General features: G+C 47.0%; 1 protein-coding gene across 1 annotated transcript in view; it reads left to right on the top strand.

The window, feature by feature from the left end:
- LOC126458557 (chitin deacetylase 1) overlaps positions 1–22254 on the top strand; it is a 68361-nt gene extending 46107 nt beyond the window's left edge. Inside the window, exons 5-7 of the mRNA XM_050095680.1 lie at positions 14899–15220; positions 18379–18794; positions 21205–22254. Of these exons, the coding sequence (XP_049951637.1) occupies positions 14899–15220; positions 18379–18794; positions 21205–21617 (1151 nt within the window). The 3' untranslated portion in view covers positions 21618–22254. The remainder of the gene's footprint in view (positions 1–14898; positions 15221–18378; positions 18795–21204) is intronic.
- Positions 22255–23837: the final 1583 nt, after the last annotated feature.

Raw genomic sequence — 23837 nt, 5'->3', positions numbered from 1 at the left:
CGCGGCGGTTAAGCCGGCAGTTTAGTTGCTAGAGTGTTTTATAAACACGCGGCCTAACACCCAAAATTACTATATTTAAAGTAACATCCTTACGGTTTGGAGTGGCTTAAGAGGGCGAAGTCTTCCTTCGCTAATGGGTGAAATGTCTGCCAGAACAGGAAGTTGAGGATTTTTCCATAGTTTTTGGTACTCCTGCAAAAGCGCACCTTCACGCCGCAGAGATGGAAGAAGTATGTGCATGGGTAGCCATAACGGAGGTGTAGGCAGTTATAACATGCATGGTAAGGTTGAGCTTTGTCAACAAATCTTGTGTGCATACTGCTCATCCAAGCAGGGATGCAATTTACCGCAAAATGATCAAAGAATCTCAGAGCTGAAGTGCGGAGTGTCGGTACAGATGATCTATATGATGTGCCACAGAGTTTCTGGAGTGATGTTATGAAGAGATTTGATTTTGGCAGCTGTCGTTAATAGGTGCTGCATGTAACTGGGCGTTCCATCAAGCGTAACCCCTAGATATTTCGGGTTTCTATTATGTCTGAGCAACCTTCCTTCAAAGTAGACTGCGGGCTCCTTCTTGGGCATCTTATTGCTTAAGAGATTCGTTGAGACTTCCGTCTAGCGACACTTGCTGCAGCTTCCATTTCCGGAAGTATTCACCAATAGTCGACAAATCATTGGTCAAAAGAGACCCTGTAACTTCAAGATCTCTACCTTCATTTTCGAGTGCCTACCGCATACCCGTGTTCAAAGTCAGTCTGTAACAGAATACTCAGATGTCCAGTTTACTCTTGTTTCACCCTCCGCATCTAGATGCAACATTCGAGCGTCCTACAGGGCATACTTTCAAACCGGACAATCCTTTCCCTGACTTATGGTCACACAGTTCAGTCGTAATACTAATCTTGCGTTACAGATTACTCGGGATACTTCAATGCGCAAATCAAAATGCATTTCGAGACAATATAAGAAAGTAAATCCTTTACATCTTTCCCTCACCACAGTTAGTTGTTGTTGTTGTGGTCTTCATTCCTGAGACTGGTTTGATGCAGCTCTCCATGCTACTCTATCCTGAGCAAGCTTCTTCATCCCCAGTACTTACTGCAACCTACATCCTTCTGAATCTGCTTTGTGTATTCATCTCTTGGTCTCCCTCTACCATTTTTACCCTCCACGCTGCCCTCCAATGATAAATTTGTGATCCCTTGATGCCTCAGAACATGTCCTACCAACAAAAAATGGTTCAAATGGCTCTGAGCGCTATGGGACTTAACTGCTAAAGTCATCAGTCCCCTAGAACTTAGAATTACTTAAACCTAACTAACCTAAGGACACCACACACATCCATGCCCGAGGCAGGATTCGAACCTGCGACCGTAGCGTCCTACCAACACCAGAGTTAGTAGATACTTTTAATTTTTCTTCTTCTCTCAGTGCTATAGCAGTTTGTATATAGAAGGTGGGTGGTGAAGTGATGCACAGTGGCAAGAGGCAGTGAATCACGTGAAACTCCAGCCTGCAGCTGCAGCGAGCTCTTCGGAATACGTGTAGAACATTATCCTTTGATATTCATGTTAGTGTAGGTGTGGTGAAGGTACTTATCCTCTGTAGTGTTCATTGCGGCTGGTATAAAACAGATAGAACTGCTATGTTAAAAAGGAGCGGGAATAATTTTCAGAGGTGATAAATACACTACTGCCCATTAAAACTGCTACACCAAGAAGAAATGCAGATGATAGACGGGTATTCATTGGACAAATATATTATATTAGAACTGACATGTGATTACATTTTCACGCAATTTGCGTGCATAGATCCTGAGGAATCAGTACCCAGAAAAACCACCTCTGGCCGTAATAACGGTCTTGATACGCCTGGGCATTGAATAAAACAGAGCTTGGATGACGTGTACAGGTACAGCTGCCCATGCAGCTTCAACAGGATACCACAGTTCATCAAGAGTAGTGACTGGCGTATTGTGACGAGCCACGTGCTCGGCCACCATTGACGAGACGTTTTCAATTGGTGAGAGATCTGGAGAATGTGTTGGCCAGGGCAACAGTGGAACATTTTCTGTATCCAGTAAGGTCCGTACAGGACCTGCAACATGCGGTCGTGCATTATCATGTTGAAATGTAGGGTTTCGCAGGGATCGAATGAAGGGTAGAGCCACAGGTCGTAACATGTTTGAAATGTAACGTCCACTGTTCAGAGTGCCGTCAATGCGAATAAGAGGTGACAGAGACGTGTAACCAATGACACCCCATACCATCAAGCCGGGTGATACGACAGTATGGCGATGACGAATACACGCTTCCAATGTGCGTTCACCGCAATGTCGCCAAAGACGGATGCGACCATCATGATGCTGTAAACAGAATCTGGATTCATCGGAAGATATGACGTCTTGCCGTTCGTGCACCCAGGTTCGTCGTTGAGTACCCCATCGCAGGCGCTCCTGTCTGTGATGCAGCGTCAAGGGTAACAGCAGCCACGGTCTCCGAGCTGATAGTCAATGGTGCTGCAAACGTGGGTGCACGATCCGTTATAGTCATGTGGATAAGATGACTGTCATCTCGACTGCTAGTGATACGAGGCCGTTGGGATCCAGCACAGCGTTCCGTATTACCCTCCTGAACCCACCGGTTCCATATTCTGCTAACAGTCATTGGATCTCGACCAACGCGAGCAGCAATGTCGCGATAAGATAAACCGTAATCGCGATAGGCTACAATCCGACCTTTATCGAAGTCTGAAACGTGATGGTACGCATTTCTCCTCCTTACACGAGGCATCACAACAACGTTTCACCAGACAACTCCAGTCAAACGCTGTTTGTGTATGAGAAATCGGTTGGTAACTTTCCTCATGTCAGCACGTTGTAGGTGTCGCCACCAGCGCCAACCTTGTGTGAATGCTCTGAAAAGCTGATCATTTGCATATCACAGCACCTTCTTCCTGTCGGTTAAATTTCGCGTCTATAGCACGTCATCTTCGTGGTGTAGCTATTTTAATGGCCAGTAGTGTAGTTTTAAAAAGAATCAGAAACAGAAACGTTGGCTCCAATGTGGTGTTTACCCCGTCGTTGCATTTACTGAAGCTGACAACGACTGGGACATATGGCGCGGGACAGAGACTTCTTACATGCAGACCAGTACACAAGTGGCATTTTACAGCCCCTTTTATAGCTTTGCATCTTTCCAGAAGCAAGGCAGGCCTTTACATTACAATATGTTATGTAACACAGACTGCTATTCTCGCAACAGGCTACTCGTTTGCTTCCTACCACTCGCTAATTGCGAGTACTGGCTGTGCCTGCGGGCACACAGTTTCTGGCACTGCTCCCAGATGGTCTCCTCGGAACCGGCCCCTGGGCCGTGGGCGCCGGTGGTTGCCGTGGGCGCCAAAAGACAGGCGGCGCACAAAGCGAGACGTGCCGGGGGTACCGTTAGCTGGCGAGGCGAGGCGAGGCGAGGCTGCTGCCGGCTACCGGTACCTCGAGGGGCGACCTCCAACGCTGCTGCCAACAGCCGCCCGACCCGGCGTAACTTTTACTGCGCAGGCGCGCAGAGCCCGCCATCACTCATTTCCTCAGCCTGCCGCTCCTACAGCTGCCACTTTCGCAGATTTCACTCCACTGGGCCCTTCCCCCCAGCTAGACTCTTCAGTCCCCCTGACAACGAAGCCTTTCCGAAAGCTCCCCCCTAACCCCGAACGCTCCGCCTACTGTTGCACCCGAGTTTATAATTCCTGTCGTAGATATAGTAATTACTTCGGCTCGCCAGCATCACTTATTGCTCAGTGAGCAACTTCGTGAGCGCGGGCAATCTCGCTGGAGATCGTCCGCTTCTCCGCTAATTATGGCGCAGTTAATGAGTCAGCAGCACAGCGTAACGACTCCATTGGAAGAAGCAATCACTTTGCAGTGTAATGTAAAATTATAAAAGCAGAAAACCGAGAAACGTTAACCTCTTTCCTTGCAGTGTGTTACCAGAAAATTAAAGGGTCGGGCTGTTTGTGTAGAATTGAGAACCTAAAACATCTCCGTCTTGGGGCACCAAACAGCGTCTAAGGGTAATACAAAAACCGCAAGCTGTTTCAGTATGATTCTAATTACTATGCTGAAATCTCGGCACAGTATATTTCAACAGTGAAGAATATGGTGACTCCTCGATCTTTTCTTCGTGTTCGAAAGTTGTAATAAAAAAAATGGTTCAAATGGCTCTGAGCACTATGGGACTTAACTGCTGAGGTCATCAGTCCCCTAGAACTTAGAACTACTTAAACCTAACCTGACCTAAAGACGTTCCACACATCCATGCCAGAGGCAGGATTCGAACCTGCGACCGTAGCGGCCTTGCGGTTCCAGACTGTAGCGCCTAGAACCGCTCGCCACCCCGGCCGGCAACGTTGTAATCACATTTCACTCGAAAATGTTGAATGTAGGTGACTAAGGCAGTCTTTCAGAGACGATGTCTTCCAGTACTGTCGCAAATACACAAAAGATGTGCTGGAGAAAGGAAATTTGAAATGAATAATCCGAAAGAAAACTTTACCACCAATTTAGCGTCGTGATCAACTCAGTCAGTTCTTGTTACTGCTGCTGTTACCAGCCTACAAGAATTGAGCTGCATCTTCCGATTTGGAGACATGGCTTGCATTCGTATAAGTGGAGATCTTCTAGTAGTGGAACCTACTGTTTTTAAATGACACGTCAGATGAATGTCCGCATCTGTAAGCGAGTGATCCGAGCGTCTGACTCTCATGTGGAGGACGCAGGTTCAAATACCAGAACTGCCAGGCATTTTTCCTTGTGTGAAGACTGAAACAGAGTGCACTCAGACTTGTGATGCCAATGGGTGAGCTACCTGAAAGATAAGTAATGGCTCGAAAGTCTGAAATTCGACAGCGATTGAGAGGGAGGTGTGCTGAAGGGTGCTCCTCCATACTGCACCCACACGATGCCACATGGCAAAGGGCGAGAAGGCGGCCAGAAAGACCCTGAACGCGGAGTTTATTTTTTAGTTTTCATCAGATGAAGAAGCCAAGCCATGAAATAAGCACACTAGACAAAATACAACCGCTCCTAGGAGACATCAGTCTTTCTCTGTGACACTGCGTCTGCTCTTGGTCACGCAGAGGGTATGAGTGTTCTTTGATGGAGGTTTGTGGGACAGGTGGAGTGAAGAGCAGCTCAGTGACAGTAGAATCAAAAAAATGTTCAGATGTGTGTGAAATCTTATGGGATTTAACTGCTAAGGTAATCAGTCCCTAAGCTTACACACTACTTAACCTAAATTATCCTAAGCACAAACAAACACACCCATGCCCGAGGGAGGACTCGAACCTCCGCCGGGACCAGCCGCACAGTCCATGACTTCAGCGCCACAGACCGCTCGGCTAATCCCGCGCGGCTAGGCATTAGAATCCTTTTATTTACTTTCCTTGACTTCATGTAAGTAATTCATGCCCGTATCTGACGGGCGCTGCTTTGTGGGCATCGAACCCACAGACTTCGATGGTGAAGCGTAGTGATGAAGACGCCAGTAGCTCCTAGACCCAATTAGCCTCGACGGCGAACCTGCCTTGCGACACTAGCATTTCTGGCCAGGTGGCTGAGCTGTTTTAAGATCTTATTGGCCAGACTGGCATGGCTTGGCAGAGTGCAGGACTTCCTCGCAGGAAGTGTCTAGCCCTACGTGTCTGGGCTAGCAGCATCTGGCGCTGGTGAGCGCCCGATGGCTTGGTGGCTGGGAGGGTCAATTCGACGCCTAGCCCATCAGTGCCGCTGCTGGACCGTCAGACAAGTGCTCTTCTCATACTGATGTCTGAGCAGTGGTGGTCTCACGATGGAAGTCATCACTACGGTAGACGCCGCAGCTGTCACCTAGGCCACGTACCAAAGTGTCGCTGGTTGAGATAACTTGCCGATCACCGATCAGAAAGCGGTCTGCTCCTCCGAGGCGAGTGCTGCGGCGTAATGCTGTACCAAAGTGTTACAACAAATGTTTTCGGCAATGAGCCCCAGCGTTTGGCTCGCGCTGTTACAGTAATAACTTCAGTTCTGAAGGAAAACAGTATTTTCAAGTATGTGAATCGAGCTGTAGCCATTCATTAGATTCCGTGCAGCTACCAAACTGCGATGATGTTGACTACTACATTTCATTCTATGTTCCAGTCCTAGACTTCGTTTTATGTATGGTTCAAATGGCTCTCTGCACTATGGGACTTAACATCTGTGGTCATCAGTCCCCTAGAACTTAGAACTACTTAAACATAACTAACCTAAGGACATCACACACATCCATGCCCGAGATAGGATTCGAACCTGCGATCGTAGCAGCCGCGCGGCTCCGGACTGAGCGCCTAGAACCGCTAGACCACCGCGGGCGGCTTTTATGTATGAGACCATAGCTTGGGAGCTGATGACCACGCTGTTTAGCGCCCGTAAACCTCAAACACACACACACAGACCATAGCTGCTGTGAATTTCTGCAGGGAAGCGCTTCTCCTAAGTAAGCTGTTTTATTTTGAACAATCACCAAATTTCATTATTTAGCGATTAACTAATTTCGCCCCCTTGGGTATCAGACTTCACGATAGTAACACAATTTGCAGTGGCCATATCATTATATATGTGGCTAAAGCATCAAGTGAAGCTGTATCTGCCGGACGGAATGGCCGAGCGGTTCTAGGCTCTACAATCTGGCACCGCACGAAGGCTACGGTCGCAGGTTCGAGTCCTCCCTCGGGATCGGATGTGTGTGATGTCATTAGGTTAGTTAGGTTTAGGTAGTTGTAAGTTCTAGGGGACTGATGACCTCAGCAGTTAAGTCCCATAGTGCTCAGAGCCATTTGAACTATTTGAAGCTGTATCTAATAACGGTTTCGCACAGGCATAGTAGTTATGGCCACAGCTATCTCACTATATCAGACCTGTAATCCATTTTTTTGGAACCAATAAAAGGTTGATGGTCGAGGTGCGATTTTGTAGTGCTCGTCATAAGAGCCACATACCGTGAAACTCTCCACACACTGTGGGTTAAATGCCTCATCGGACCACTGGCGCACCTGACACCTTGCATAATGTAAAATCACGACTCACTGGACTTGAATACGCGCCTCCAATCAGCTACTGTCCAGTTTCTGGGTCGTCTGGCCTACTGATGACCTCACGTTGGAATGCCGCTGTGAGCACTGGCCTTCTCAGAGTTACGCGACTATGTATGTCCGTTGACGGATCACCCTCGTAATGTCCGCTTGGAAACTGGTTGACATGGGTCTGGAATAGCAGACGCATCAGCTGCCTTCGAATTTGTCTGCGGTCCCTGTTGGTCAGGCTCTTTACTCACTGTTACGTGGCCGAAATTAGTTGCTACTGCTGCATCAAATGTGTGCCTCCATGCCACGCAATACTCTGAGATGTCTCGCGGTGGACTCGCGTCACGACGCAGTGACGTGTCTCACAAACTAGGACCGGTGCTCTCTTTGAGTGGCGCTGATCAGAGAGAAGAGATTCTGGCCGGCAAGGGGAAGCAGGTCGCTTTCTCGCGAGATGGACCGGCGCGAGGTTGGGGCGTGGCCGGATCGTATCGGCCCCCGGTCCGCCGTCCATACCCGCCGTGACGCAACAGCTGCCAAACTGCCGCAGCCTGTGCCATCACAGGCGAGCCACTGCAGCCGCTCCTAATACCCACCGGCTTCGGAATTGCGTCATAATTGCGCGAATGGCTTTGCATGGCCAATGAGGAAGTACGAAGGGATGCCCTAGTTACAAAGGTATCGTGGTGTTGGAGGTATCTTCTGTATTGCCAACAGTAACTGATCCGTTGTTATCTAATAACACATCTCATTACTCGTGTTAGCTTATGCCATATACGATCATAGTAAGTAACATCCACGAGGCTGACTTACAGCATAGAACAAATTCAAGGAGGAATGCAGCTCACTCTTTCTGTTTACCCCGATTCCAATGATGCTGCGTAAGATAAACGGGAAATTTAATAATTATTCCACTACTGCAGTTGGTTCCGTAAAAGATAAATGCTGATGGCGACGCTGAACTCCACGTGCAACACATATCTTATTGCGAACATTGATAAACGTTGTATCCGAATACTTGTATTTTCACGAGTGAGCAGAAGCTATCAGAAAAAAATTAACTGTTTATTTTTCGAAAGGTGGTTGCTGTTATTGCTGTCCTCATTCTGAAGATTATCTTAATGCATCTCTCTGCGTTACAATATTTTGTACAAGACTCTTCATCTGCCCAACTACTGCAACCTCCATCCATTTCAGTCTTGATACCACCTATAATCGATCGTCCTATCCTGTCATAGTTTTCACCGCACTCTCCCCGTACCCCCTACACACATAGTCTCCTCTGTTACCAAACTAACTATTCCCTGATGCATCGGGTTGTGTATGGGTTATGTCACGTATAAAAGATTGTTATGAAGTAAAAATGTTACTGACTAGAAAACATCACCAGCTGGACCTCATATTATCAGAAGAAGAAATGCCCGCTTGCAAGATGTCAGCTCCAGTAATCGATCCCGAGCAAAAATTTTGGCCATGATTCTGATGGTACGCAGTTACGACCTCCTGAAAGTTCACCTTATAAACTTTTGCGCGAGCCGGTTGTTCATCACTCGATCCACTCCATCACAACCGCCAAGTGGCGATAGCGGAGCACTTTACTGCCGAGTTGAGACCAGAGCCCTCCTATTCGTGACATCTTGAGGGCGAAGGAAAGTGGAGAAGGAGACTCACACATCTGTTTTGAAATGTTTTTCGAGAACACACATTACTCAATGTAAAAATAATAAGTAATATGAGTATGTAATTATGTCAACTTCACTCATATATATGTTTAGTACTATTTCAACAGTATTTCTCAAAATCAAAACGAATAAACCTAAGCAATTGAAGAATTATTATAAAATGAAATTAATGATTTTCGATTTACAATTTGATCATGCCAATGACGTTGAAGAATAGCACATCTCCTTCAAACTTACTTCACGTTAACAGTGATACCTTCAAAATACAAAGAAAGTAACACACAACAGCGATATTAATAATTAAGTAACCCAACGCTATATCTGAAATGAAACACTCATTCGTGTCATTCATTTACACTGTACTCGTGGATAGTAACACGTCATTCATTTACACTGTACTCGTGGATAGTAACATAAAAATGTTCAAACTAAAGAGATTGTTGATGCCAGCTGCTGTTTAGAAACGACGCACATTGACAAAATGAACAAAGCTTGTCGCCAATGTCAAAACAGTGTTTCAAAGACCTCTTACCCACTCAATTGTACAGTACTTCACTCTCGAGCATTGGGCGAGTGACAAACATCCGGCGGTCGCGAGTGTTTGAGAGCTGTGCTTTCAAAAGGTCATACGCGTGCTATGAGAATAATGGCCCAAATTTTGGCGCGGGATCCATTACTAGGTCTGATATCTTGCAAGTGTGTTTTTTTCTCCTTAAACTGTGAGGTCAAGTTGGGGTTATTCTTTGTGAGTGCGCATTTAAGTGGCTTCGGTGATATTTCGCAACGTTTTGTGCCCTGCTCCCCATCATCTGCACTGGCATAGTCCACGTTGTACCTTTGAAAAAAAAAAAGCTAGGTTTACAGTGCTCAGCTCCCTCACCTACAGTTCGATAATTGTCTGTCTGGCATCGTTTCGGATGCAGAGCGCGCTGATCGAGCTAGCCCGCTGTAGGGCCTTAGTTCTTATCAGTGAAATAGCAGACGAGTTGGTAGCAGACCACAGGATATCTCAATTGAGAATTATTGTGAGGGGATTTCTAACGTAAGCACTGCCCTGTAACCTAAGGGAACTAACCAAAACCCTTGATGAGAGCCAGTAAACAGGAACTAATTACAGTTTTCTCAATGAATTTTCGTACTTTATCTTTCATATGCAACTTAGTGGCAGATTAAATTTGTGTGCTGGTGCGAAACTCGAACCCGGGACGTTTGCCCTACGCGCTTTGGAAGGTAGATGAGGTACTGGCGGAAGTAAACCTGAGAGGACTGGTCATCAATCGTGCTGGGCTAGCTGTGTTGGCAGAGCACTCGGCCACAAAGGCTATGAGAGCCTGTGAACGAAAGTAACCGTATAGAAGTGTTTCCACACGTAATCTCTTAGGAATGAGGCACGGGTAGAGAACGTCAAACAAGTGAGAAACGCATAGTGTTGGTTTTATCATTAGCTGCCACTTGCACAGTTTGTTCAATATGAGCAACGGACACGTCGACGAGTTGGTGTACAGCGGCAGATTTGCACCTGCTGGCTAAAATTGGAACCAATTTTTTTCCAGTGTAAATCGGTTCGGCGTTAACACATTAGCACATCTACAAAGTTTCGTTGCAGTACGATAACAAACAGCCCACACTGGACCTCCGTGAGCAGCAGCACTTCAATATTAAGTACAGGGTATCTGTGTATGTGTAACTTAGTAAACTGGATAGAAGTGCTCGCGACTTACGTAATTTATGCCCCCGCCGCTTCAGAGCGATGATGGAAGGTTCCTTTTTTCCCTTCGCTGCTCCCAGGGGCAGTCAGAGACGGCGCTCGTTAAGCAGACTCGTTTTTTCTTTCAGCAGACGACTTCTTAAGTAATAGAACCCAGTACGTTGTCCTCGATGGCGAGTGTTCATCGGAGGTGAGGGTATCATCTGGTGTGACCCAGGAAAGTGTGGCAGGTCCGCTGTTGTTTTCTATCTACATAAATGATCTTTTGGATAGGGTGGATAGCAATGTGCGGGTGTTTGCTGATGATGCTGTGGTGTACGGGAAGGTGTCGTCGTTGAGTGGCTGTAGGAGGATACAAGATGACTTGGGCAGGATTTGTGATTGGTGTAAAGAATGGCAGCTAACTCTAAATATAGATACATGTAATTTAATGCAGATGAATAGGAAAAAGAATCCCGTAATTTTTGTTTACTCCATTAGTAGTGTAGCGCTAGACACAGTCACGTCGATTAAATATTTGGGCGTAACATTGCAGAGGTATATGAAGTGGGACAAGCATGTAGTGGCAGTTGTGGGGAAGGCGGATAGTCGTCTTCGGTTCATTGGTAGAATTTTGGGAAGATGTGGTTCATCTGTAAAGGAGACCGCTTATAAAACACTAATACGACCTATTCTTGAGTACTGCTCGAGCGTTTGGGATCCCTATCAGGTGGGATTGAGGGAGGACTTAGAAGCAATTCAGAGGCGGGCTACTAGACTTGTCACTGGTAGGTTTGATCATCACGCGTGTGTTACGGAAATGCTTCAGGAACTAGGGTGGGAGTCTCAAGAGGAAAGGAAGCGTTCTTTTCGTGAATCGCTACTGAGGAAATTTAGAGAACCAGCATTTGATGCTGACTGCAGTAGAATTTTACTGCCGCCAACTTATATTTCGCGGAAAAACCACAATGATAAGAGAGATTAGGGCTCTTACAGAGGCATATAGGCAGTCATATTTCCCTCCTTCTGTATGGGAGTGGAACAGGGAGAGAAGATACTAGTTGTGGTACGAGGTACCCTCCGCCACGCACTGTATGGTGGATTGCGGAGTATGTATGTAGATGATAGTGGGACGCAAGAAGTTGGGAATAAACGAGAGAGAGAGATTAGCGGTTCCGGTACTTGTCTTACAATCACGAGAAATCCGAAAACCTTGGTCTAGGAGACTGTAACCATTTTCAGTTCATTTCTGGAGGAGTAAATATCTTTGTGTGTGTGTGTGTGTGTGTGTGTGTGTGTGTGTGTGTGTGCGGGCGCGCGCGCGCGGTGACATTTATGAGGTTGATGCATAGTTGTTCGCCGAGCGGCTGCGACAGTGAGAACGAAAGCTCGGTGCGGGAGGTGGTTCCACGTGTCCGCGAGCCATGGGCGTGCGTCGCATTCCAGGCGACGGCGAAAGCTGCGCCGCTGAGGGCCACGCCTCGCGGTGGCGCGGCGCGCCTGCAGGGCCACCAAACCGCGCCAACAAAAACGACACGTCACGGCGCGGCGCGGAAAAACGTTCGCGTATCCCCGTGAAAACAGGCCGTCTGCCAGTTCACCACGAAGCTCGTCCTTCACACTGTCGCGCATATTTAGAGTTCAACATCTAGTTTCACTTTCTATCTTTCTTCTTTTTGACTCTATCTTTATTGGTACTACTTAATACGTGCTTCTGATGTAGCGGATCCAGAAGATCACTTTTCAATCGACTTACGGAAGGTCGTGTTCCTGTGACGTCATCAGTAGCTGCTAACTGAATACCAACATTAGCACAGGAATTCTCTCCTGTACCGCACTCCATAAACGGATATTTTTAATATCCGTGGCAAAAATTGTCAGATGAGTTGCGATTTAAGTCCCATGTAAAGTACCCACAATAAGCAATGCTTCATTGTGGACATGTAGGCAGTTTCTCCTGAAAATCTCCATTGGGCATGTTGTGGAACGACCTCTCTGCTTTTTGTAAAAGCACTAAACTTAGCTGGAATCGCCACTAATACCTAAAATGGCTCAAATAGCTCTGAGCACTATGGGACTTAACATCTGAGGTCATCAGTCCCCTAGAACTGTAGCGCCTAGAACTGACCTTCCCCGAAGTCGGCTTCTACTGGGTTTTCCATTCTTCAGTAACTGATTCGAGTCAGTATTTTGTAACTATGGCATTAAATTTATGGTTCAGTAATATTCACATCTGTCACACCTGCCTTCTTTGGAACTTGAATTACTACATAGAAAAACCACTCTGGGTCTTTTATGTGTCTCATACATCTTCCACAGCAAGTGAAATAGTTTTGTCATTGCCCACTCTCCCAAGAATATAAATAATTCTGAGGTAATGTCGTCTAGCCGGCTGGAGCGGCCGAGCGGTTCTAGGCGCTAGTCTGGAACTGCGCGACCGCTACGGTCGCAGGTTCGAATCCTGCCTCGGGCATGGATGTGTGTGATGTCCTTAGGTTGGTTAGGTTTAAGTAGTTCTAAGTTCTAGGGGACTGATGACGTCAGAAGTTAAGTCCCATAGTGGTCAGAGCCATTTGAACCATTAATGTCGTCTACTCCTGGGTCCTTGTTTCGAATTATGTCAAATTCTGTCAAGACTCAACCATATGCTCCTAATCATACACAGGTTGCAAATAAAGGCTAGTAATGTGAATACTGCAACACTTTTCCAAGTAGCATATCATGTATCTCCACCGATCGAGCATCATTATGTGTCAGTTCATGTTAATGCTTCGTACTCAGTAGTTTCAATGGCTCGACTACAGATCATGTGTCTCGCAAAGTCTGCTCTAGCTAATCCTCGGTGCTCACTGCCTCCGGGAGGTGCTGCCTGTCAGTCATTCGTCTGGTAGCACATTACTATCTCGCCTCTCTGTTGTTATTACACGTGATGCTTCATCGAACCCAACCAGCGATCTCGAACTCTGTGCCAAACTGCACCTTTCACAGTTTTCCGTTGTGCATAGTAGCTGAAGTAAAGCCTGAGAACTGCTCTGGCCAAGAATGGTGATTTCTGCAACCGCTGTGCAGTACACGCCTTGTGGCGACCAGACAACAATGCGCGGATTGTGAAAAACGTTCTGATTGGTAATACCATGTTGTGTCTTTAGAGCCTAAGCACATTGACAAAACTTGCGTATTGCGCGGCACTGCCAGTCCTTTCCAGGTTACCAATTTTTTAGTTAATTTGTACACATAACTCCTCGTGTCAGCTCGATAACAAAGCAGTGCAGCAGCATGCGTCGCTGTTTTTTTTTATTTTTGTTTTAACAGTAAGGAACTGAAAACTAGTAAGTGCACTCGTTGGGTCGAGTTGGGGACGCACATAACTAAAACCATGCTAATAGTTGTAGAAAAAGGCATAAAGAAAGAGAGCAAAGTGCGGGGCGAAGAAAACCATGAAACAAAACTGAAGGGTGGAATCCATACCACCATTAACAAGTGCTACATCTTGCACTAGATGGGAAAACAAAAACTGCGAAGACCTTTTCGCACCGGGGACAAAAAGAGGAAATGGGGCAAATACTGCTACAGAGTGTGAGGATTCACAACGAAACTCTCCATCTGCTGTATCATCCAGGTATGACTTCTCGTAATGATGAAAGTAGATCCCACGTTGTATCGTGTAGTGTTCTATCATCGTCTTGTAATCTTAGCTTCTCTTACCCGTGATGTTCCAGCTACGTGGAGGGTCGTGGAACACACTCCACAAAAAATTGGAAAAATATTGTCGATACTTTGGGTTACGGAGGATCTTGCAATGTCGTTCCTGCAAATAGTTCCAAAAGTCTAAAGTGTCCTTAGTGCCGTCTTGAAACAAATAATGCACTGCATGTCCACGAAGCCACGTCATTGCATTAGTTTTAGTGCGTGGGTAATACGTCTCATCCGGGAATAGGATAGTCTTGGGGTCGATACGATTCGGCGTTACCCGAAGGAAGTATGCTGACATTTGCCTCACTAAGTGCCACACTGCCGTAGACTCGCCACAGCTAAGACGGTGTTCATCGTTGTCTTGAACGCCACAGCTCGTGCACGTGGGTGAGTCTACCATGTGGATCGCACGTAGCCTCGATCTGGTCACCTGCTTACCGTTGACAGTGATATACCACATCGCCGTGACGTCAGTGTCCAATGTTACGTGGTGAATTGTCCTCCACACTACACGCCAGTTGACGTTCGGGTGCTTCCTCTCCACGACGTTATCGGGTCGTCCACGTTGCAGGACCCTATAAACCGCCTTTGCCGTCGCCAGGTGAGTCGCTGGTAAGGCAAGTCGAACGTAACTGAGTTCGAGGTAAAAGACACCGATGTAGAAGAGCGAGGAGGGGACGTGCTGTTAAATGTTTCGGGACTGTGTGTTTGTGACGCGGCTGTTGCCTTTTGCAGACAACGACAACGACCCGAACCGCGCGCCGCCCTGCGACCCCACGGTGTGCGTGCTGCCGGACTGCTTCTGCTCCGAGGACGGCACCGCCATCCCGGGAGACCTGCCCGCCTCCGAGGTGCCCCAGATGATCACCGTCACCTTCGACGACGCCATCAACAACAACAACATCGAGCTCTACAAGGAGATCTTCAACGGCAAGCGCAAGAACCCCAACGGCTGCGACATGAAGGCTACGTTCTTCGTGTCGCACAAGTACACCAACTACTCGGCCGTGCAGGAGATGCACCGCAAGGGTCACGAAATCGCCGTACACTCTATCACGTGAGTATCTGCTGTTGATTCACCTTTCTCCATCGCCAGTCCCTCCTACGCGTTCAGCAGCTGCGCCTTGAGATAAGAGCAGTCTTCAGCAGAGAACAGAGAAACATTGCACGAGAGGTATGGATCTGGTTTTGGCAAAGTTGCTCACCGGCAGATTGGGTGTGTGGTTTTAAGGCAGGAGGTTGTGCGGTACCATCTAACACAAGATTTCGATGAACTGTCTTGTTTAGTATTTCTCAGGTTGCTTTGTGTGCCAGCCGATATTCATCGCTGTCTTGAAATCAATGAATCGAAAGAAAATGTCTCACAAGACGTAATATTTGCAACCTATACTACTATGGGAGACGAGTAAAAGCTCTGAGTCGCTTGTTCATCAAAACTTCGAAAAGCTTCTATCTCTATTCAGTGTACTACTTCCAGCGGCATCGTCAAGCTGATCTCGCACAGTTAACCATTATCAGCCTCCCCTCAATTGTTTCAGTGCGCATATAAAGAGGTGGAGTTGGGATACCCTTTAATCAAAATTTCGAGTCGGCTCGAGTGAAAGCTACCCAACTGGTTAGTCATGCCCCTGAAAACTGCGAGATTTATATTTATGTCTCCGAAGCAAAGTCGTGCAGCAGGAACCCGACGTTCACAATTCTCGCTTTAAATTACACTGAAATTTTCCAGCAACAAAATGTCAACGTCACCTGGGAAAACACGCTACGGGTGAAATCTGAGGTTGTTAAAGGATTTCAACAGAGATCCATGCATTAGCGGTCGCTTTGCAACTCACTAAGGGCATTCAGTGGCAACCCATTATCTCCTTGCCGTTCGAGATAACTAGTGCAATTATCGTTGTACGTAAAGGAAAACAAGTACAAACCACCATGCGACACAGTTCTGAGATTACGTAGAGGTCCCACTGCCTAATAGATCCATAATACGTTATGGCCTCGTTCGAGTGAGAAATCATGTCCCAAATAACTACATCGTATGGCAGACCGAAGAGAACCTTCAGTTGATAGCAGAGAATATGTAATGACGTAACTGAACATATTGGTTGCAACAGAAAGCTAAATTTTAGCTTTTTAGTTAAAATTAGGGCTGTTGTGGTGTCCTTAAAGAACTTGTAAACACCGAGGTTCCAAAATTTTGTGTTATGATCTCTAGACGCCAACGCACAAGAGTTCCAAGTGTGTTATGTCAAAACAAACCATTATGCAGGTATGTTATTCATAAAATCTACTCCAAAAACCGTTCTCATTCGATTTCTCCACTACACAGGCATTAGAAAGCTTTTTTTTGGAATAGTCGAAAGAAAAGAGTTCAGGTTTTACCTATGTTTCGCAGGCGTTGTGACCAATGGTAAGAAAAAGCGGAATATATTTTTTTACTGAGGAAATATCGTTATTTTTGTTTGGGATGAATCGTTAGAAGCAATAGTTTCGGCAGATTCGGCAGCGAGTAGCTACAATCAGTTATGAAGTCTACTCCAATACTGAGTCACGACTCTCTACAATCAGGTGTCGTAATTAAGTCGATAGAAACTGTTATTGCCCGGACCATCCCGTCGTCCCGGAGAATTTGGACTTTTTAGTAATTTAAGAAGATGAAGAAGCTTGCACAGGATAGAGCAGCATGGAGAGCTGCATCAAACCAGTCTCTGGACCGAAGACCACAACAACAACAGTAATTTAAGATTGACTGTAATTCGAAATCGGGATGTAAGAAAAGATATTTGATGGTAGAAACGTCTTCTGCAGCACGGGTTAGATTAAGGAATATATGTTGGATGCTGAGGCTCTGGAGAGAGTGGTTATTCACACTCACGACATAAAGGGAGAGCAGGATTCATTGCAGTCCAAGACACCAACAGCGGAAAACGGCGAGAAACGCCATGGACCACCGCGGCTCATCTCGCATTCTCTGGGCTTTGTTCTCCAGCCGAGTATAGAAATTCCCTTTGAGCTTTTCTTATGTTTCAGATTCAGAGCAGGGAAGAAAGCGGAAATATAAGAACACTGAAAACGTTCGCTAGCTGTAATCTAGCAACAGTCAGCTCAAAAATTCTCTCTCCGCGTCTTTGCCATGTTATACGATACCTTAGTTTTTACACTACTGGCCATTACATCGCTACACCAAGAAGAAATGCAGATGATAAATGGGTATTCATAGGACAAACATATTATACTAAAACTGACATGTGATTACATTTTCGCGTAATTTGGGTGCATAGATCCTGAGAAATCAGTACCCAGAATAACCGCCTCTGGCGGTAATAACGGCCTTGGTACGCCTGGGCATTGAGTCAAACAGAGCTTGGATGCCCATGCAGCTTCAACACGATACCACAGTTCATCAAGAGTAGTGACTGGCGTGTTGTGACGAGCCAGTTGCTCGGCCACCATTGACCGGACGTTTTCAGTTGGTGAGGGATCTGGTGAATGTGCTGACCAGGGCAGCAGTCAAACATTTTCTGTATCCAGAAAGGCCCGTACAGGACCTGCAACATGCGGTCGTGCATTATCCTGCTGAAATGTAGGGTTTCGCAGGGATCGAGTGAAGGGTAGAGCCACGGATCCTAACACATCTGAAATGTAACGTCCACTGTACAAAGTGCCGCCAATGCGAACAAGAGGTGACCGAGACGTGTAACCAATGGCACCCCGTACCATCACGCCGAGTGATACGTCAGTATGACGATGACGAATACACGCTTCGAATGTGCGTTCACCGCGATGTCGCCAAACACGGATGCGACCATCATGATGCTGTAAACAGAACCTGGATTCATCCGAAAAAATGACCAGCCAACGCCGGTCAACTGCTGTTTGTCTTTGAGAAATCTGTTGGAAACTTTCCTCGTTATCAGCACGTTGTAGGTGTCGCCAACGGCGCCAACCTTGTTGTGAGTGGTCTGAAAAGCTAATCATTTGCAGATCACCGCATCTTCTTCCTGTCGGTTAAATGTGGCGTCTGTAGCACGTCATCTTTGTGGTGTAGCAGTTTTAGTGGCCAGTATTGTACAAGTTTTCTGGAATGAGTGGGTGATACGTGGTCATGTTGTCTTCATCAGATCTTAGTCTCTTATAGTTCAGTTCGCAGCAAGAGCGGCTTGTTCACCACGAGTGTTTTGGGCCTCACGAATGACCGCCTATCTCTGTGGCCTACAGGCACAACGACGACGAGCAGTTCTGGAGCAACGCGACCGTGGACGACTGGGCCAAGGAGATGGCGGGCACCCGCATCATCATCGAGAAGTTCGCCAACCTCACAGACAACAGCGTGGTGGGCGTGCGCGCGCCCTACCTGCGCGTCGGCGGCAACAACCAGTTCACCATGATGGAGGAGCAGGCCTTCCTGTACGACTCGACCATCACGGCGCCGCTCTCCAACCCGCCACTGTGGCCGTACACCATGTACTTCCGCATGCCGCACCGCTGCCACGGCAACCTGCAGCACTGCCCGACGCGCAGCCACGCCGTCTGGGAGATGGTCATGAACGAGCTGGACCGCCGCGAGGACCCCCAGTTCGACGAGTACCTGCCCGGCTGCGCTATGGTCGACTCCTGCTCCAACATCCTCACAGGTGCGCAGTCGTATCCTGGCTCTTGTCGCCTCCTTTGCTCATTTTGTGCTTATCACCATATTCACACACTGAAATTGCCAGCAACCAGTTTGATTCGTGTGATCTTCTTAATCGAGAGGTTCTCCTTGCACTTTATTATTCAGTTCAACATATTTCCGTAACACAAAAAACATTCAGGAGACTCATCATTGCTCTGAAAAGCATGCTGATACTGGTATCGGATGTAGTTCAATTTTTGTAAATGAGTTATGTTCTATATCATTTCAGGTGAAAGATTTTCCTTCTCCTTGTGCTTCTGATCTCATTCTCCATCGCAATTAACGAAAATAAAAATAAAAATTATTTTACATTCTGGTAACTGGTTTCGGTCTATAAGACCATTCTCAGACCGAAGCCTCCTAATGACGTGAGCCGCTGTTGATGATGATGATGTTTGGTTTGTGGGGCGCTCAACTCCGTGGTCATCAGCGCCTGTACAAAGTTCCAGTTGTTACACAGTCCATTTTTTTACACAGTCCAATCTAGCCACTGTCACGAATGATGGTGATGAAATGACGAAGACAACACAGGCAGCCAGTCCCCGGGGCGAGTGGCTGTGCACTACCGACTAGTGCCTTATCAAGAACTGCTCAAAATTAAAAAAAAAAAAATGACAGTACGTTATTGCCACCTGGACAACTTTTTATTAAAATATTAAGCATGGTAGCTTTTCCACAATACCATCAAAAATTACTTCCAACCCAAATGATTTCTACGGCGACGGGAAATTAAACTCAGCTTCTGCTACTCCTCCGTGTGGGGTGTCAGTTGAGTTGTTCTCTTTTCTGTTTGCTATGGTTTCCGTAAATCAAACAAAGAGTGCCAGGGTTTTTCTCACAAGTCAAGACCAACTCTCTGCCTCTCTCTCTCTCTCTCTCTTTCTCTCTTTCTCTTTTGACCAATTCAGATAATTCCCAGACTCCAGGTATGTCATTCACAACAGCAGTTTGTACTTTAACAGATCAAAGAACGCATTTCCACTATCAGTAATACGACGAGTGCCAAATATCAGGCTATTACAATTTAAAAACCCGCATATACTGCGTGGAGAGAGTATTTATACAACTGGGGACTAAACCCAAGGTGACATAAGGTCGCACCTGTGTCGATTTCACGCTATGTGCACCAAAATTACTCAATGCCAACTGGTGCCGAGACGTTTTGTCTGCATGAATCAACACGCAACAAACAACCTTTCATGTAAGCTACGGTTTTCGACACCTAGTCTAGTCATTTCAGGCTGCCATATAGTTTCTGAATACTAGAATCTCTGTCATAGATCCGAGATCAGTGACAAATATTTTCTCCACTGTTTTATGGACTGACAGTTAGATCTTTCACGGATGATAATTCTTCCGTCGCTTGCAGACCATAGTGTAATAAGTCGCTCACATTTAGGTTTCCTTGTCTTACTCTTTCTTAGTTCCATTTCTACATAACACACAACGATGTTATAACGGTAAACTTGTGATTTCTTCATAAATTCCACCTAAACCGCCAAACACTACGGTAATTCAGATCCGAAATTTGAGAGTAACATCAAAAGGGATATTTGATGTACGACAAGTGTACCGCTCCAGAATGAGATTTTCACTCTGCAGTGGAGTGTGCGCTGATATGAAACTTCCTGGCAGATTAAAACTGTGTGTCAGACCGAGACTCGAACTCGGAACCTTTGCCTTTCGCGTGCAAGTGCTGCACCATCTGAGTTACCCAAGCACGACTCACGGCCCGCCCTCACAGCTTTACTTCGCCCAGTACCTCGTCTCCTACCTTCCAAACTTTACAGGAGACGAGGTACTGGAAGAGGTAAAGCTGTGAGGACGGGGCGTGAGTCGTGCTTGGGTAGCTCAGATGATAGAGCACTTGCCCGCGAAAGGCAAAGGTCCTGAGTTTGAGTCTCGGTCCGGCACACAGTTTTAATCTGCCAGAAAGTTTCATATCAGCGCACACTCCGCTGCAGAGTGAAAATCTCATTCTGGAAACACCCCCCCCCCCTCCCCCCCCAGGCTGTGGCTAAGCCATGTCTCCGCAATATCCTTTCTTTCAGGAGTGCCAGTTCTGCTAGGTTTGCAGGAGAGCTTCTGTAAAGTTTGGAAGTTAGGAGACGAGGTACTGGCAGACGTAAAGCTGTGAGAACGGGGCATGAGTCGTGCTTGGGTAGCTCAGATGGTAGAGCACTTGCCCGCGAAAGGCAAAGGTCCCGAGTTCGAGTCTCGGTCCGGCACACAGTTTTAATCTGCCAGGAAGTTTCAAGTGTAGCGCTATTTTTGGCTTCCCCGCTCCCATTTTATGCACACGTGCAACTCTAAGAAACTAAAGTGGTGATGGACAACTGAGTATTATACATGTTCGTTTTGCGTCCTTGCAGGTGACCAGTTCTACAACTTCCTGAACCACAACTTCAACCGCCACTACAACAAGAACAGGGCGCCCCTCGGCCTGTACTTCCACGCAGCGTGGCTGAAGAACAACCCCGAGTTCCTGGACGCGTTCCTCTACTGGATCGACGAGATCCTGGAGTCGCACAAGGACGTCTACTTCGTGACGATGACGCAGGTGATCCAGTGGATCCAGAACCCGAGGACCATCCAAGAGGTGAAGAACTTCGAGCCGTGGAGGGAGAAGTGCGTGGTCGAGGGCCGCCCCGCCTGCTGGGTGCCGCACTCGTGCAAGCTGACCAGCAAGGAGCTGCCCGGCGAGACCATCAACCTGCAGACGTGCGTGCGCTGCCCCAACAACTACCCGTGGGTCAACGACCCCACCGGCGACGGCTTCTTCTAGGCCGCGCCCGGCCCCACCGACGCCGACGTCGACGCCGCCCATCGTTCCTCGGCCGCTGGCGCCGCCGTGCATCTCCTGCCCCCGCCACGTCCGGCGCGCCACCGGCGAATCGCAGACTCTCGCCGCCATTCTTCATCGTGTACTGCCTTCGCTGCTTGTACTCGGCGGAAGCGAACTCACATCTCACTCAGTTGAAGTTCACTCTAATAAACGCGTGGTCCACTACTAGCAGTAATACCCTCCTGTATTTTTGTTTTTGTTTTCGAGGGAAGGACACAGAGAAAATGAACAGTGGTCCCGCCCACTCCTTACGTTCGGAAAGGTCGTGATTGGCTCCATTCTCTCTGGTAGGCCGCAATCCACGTCGGAGCAGGGGACGGTGGATTGCGTAACAGCGATCGTGATGACTGGTCAGCGCCATCTCGCTTGCCGAATGTTACATTCTGCTGCGCTTATCATCACACAGTTGTGCGAGCAGACGATACGCAAAAAGAATAAATCGCTCACTTTTGGACAAAAGAAAATGTATGAAAATATGTAATCTACTCATTTGTTTGTTGTTACCTGATTGTTCCATTATTTTCGTGATGTACTTGTATTTTAGACGTATGTACTGAATAAATTAATTTCTACACCATCTGCTTTGCATTTTTAATTTCTTATTTTCCTTTCCCATAACCGAGCAGCGCGTAACCCGGCGCTTAGCTCGTGCACAGTAGGATTAAGAGCCTGCCCACACTGCCTGTTACTTTCTTAAATATGCATTGTGAACCGATATGACAACATCTCTTGCCAAACAGGTCACATTATTGCAATACTTCGCTCTCCTTCTGCGACTGGGTCCACACCCTTGCGAGCCCAGAAGGAGGCCGTGTTGGAAGCTGTGTTGCCGCCCAGAACAGAACAGCGACCTCGCTCTGAGGTGCCGCGAATTGAGTCACGTCGTGACTTCCAGTAACGGGCTCCTTTTTAACCTATCGCGCACCGCCATCGGCCTGCAAAGGTTACTAGGATGTTGCACAAGTTCCGCGAGAGGCTATCAGGCTTGGGCGGAGATCACGAACTCACAGTCCCGGAACAGAATAGGCGAACGACGACTTGAGGTGTAGCAAAGAAAGTAGAGCTTCACCAAGGCCAAGAACAAGGAAGCGCAGGATTCCTAAGAGATCAAAATATCATGCACCAAGACCACTTCCCGTCTATAAACGTGCACAAATACCACCATAAGGTTCAACGTTTCAAATGGGCACACATACACACACACACACACACACACACACACACACACACACAATATGGAAGAGAAATTATCAAATGGCTTGATTCAAATGGCTCTGAGCACTATGGGACTTAACATCTCAGGTCATTAGTTCCCTAGACTAAGAACTACTTAAACCTAACCAACCTAAGGACATCACACACATCAATGCCCGAGGCAGGATTCGAACCAGCGACCGTAGCGGTCGCGCGGTTCTGGACTGAAGCGCCTAGAACCGCTCGGCCACCAGCGGCCGGCGAGAAATTATCATTACTATAAAATGTATCTATATCATGTCAACAAAAACAGATAAACTTTTCGCTGCACGATAAGTCCACAGGAACTATCAATTTGCCTTGAAAGGCGAAAGTGTGTTAACAATATAAAAGTAAAAAGAGCAGCTTCTACACCATTTGCTCTTTATTTGTATATCTGAAGTAGTTGTGCCACTTCATTTGAAAGGGGTCCATTAATAACACTTCTGTACATTAAACGAATATCTCTGACTTGATGGCAGCATTAATCCTACTCCGTCCTGTGAATTTTTCTGGTAAGTATTGTGTCTGGTAAGTAATTCCATGCTGAACTGCCGAGCTGTGTGAACTGATTGTCAGGTTCTTTGGAAGATATGTGCATACGACGTTCGATTTCAGCAACAAAGCAGTGCTGTAATTCGACTAAACGTCAGGCTGACGATTACTTTACACAGAAAAAAAACCTCAACTAACCGCAATACGGAAACAAATGTTTCAAAAATGGTTCAAATGGCTCTGAGCACTATGGGACCTAACTTCTGAGATCATCAGTCCCGTAAAACTTAGAACTACTTAACCTAACTAACCTAAGGACATCACACACATCCATGCCCGAGGTAGGATTCCAACCTGCGACCGTAGCGGTCGCGTGGTTCCAGACTGTAGCGCCTAGAACCGCACGGCCACTACGGCCGGCTACAAATGTTT

This window comes from Schistocerca serialis, chromosome 2 (assembly GCF_023864345.2).
Source record: "Schistocerca serialis cubense isolate TAMUIC-IGC-003099 chromosome 2, iqSchSeri2.2, whole genome shotgun sequence".
Taxonomy (NCBI): domain Eukaryota; kingdom Metazoa; phylum Arthropoda; class Insecta; order Orthoptera; family Acrididae; genus Schistocerca; species Schistocerca serialis.
Note: the sequence above shows the minus strand (reverse complement) of the source record. Positions and strands in the feature narration are given on the sequence as shown.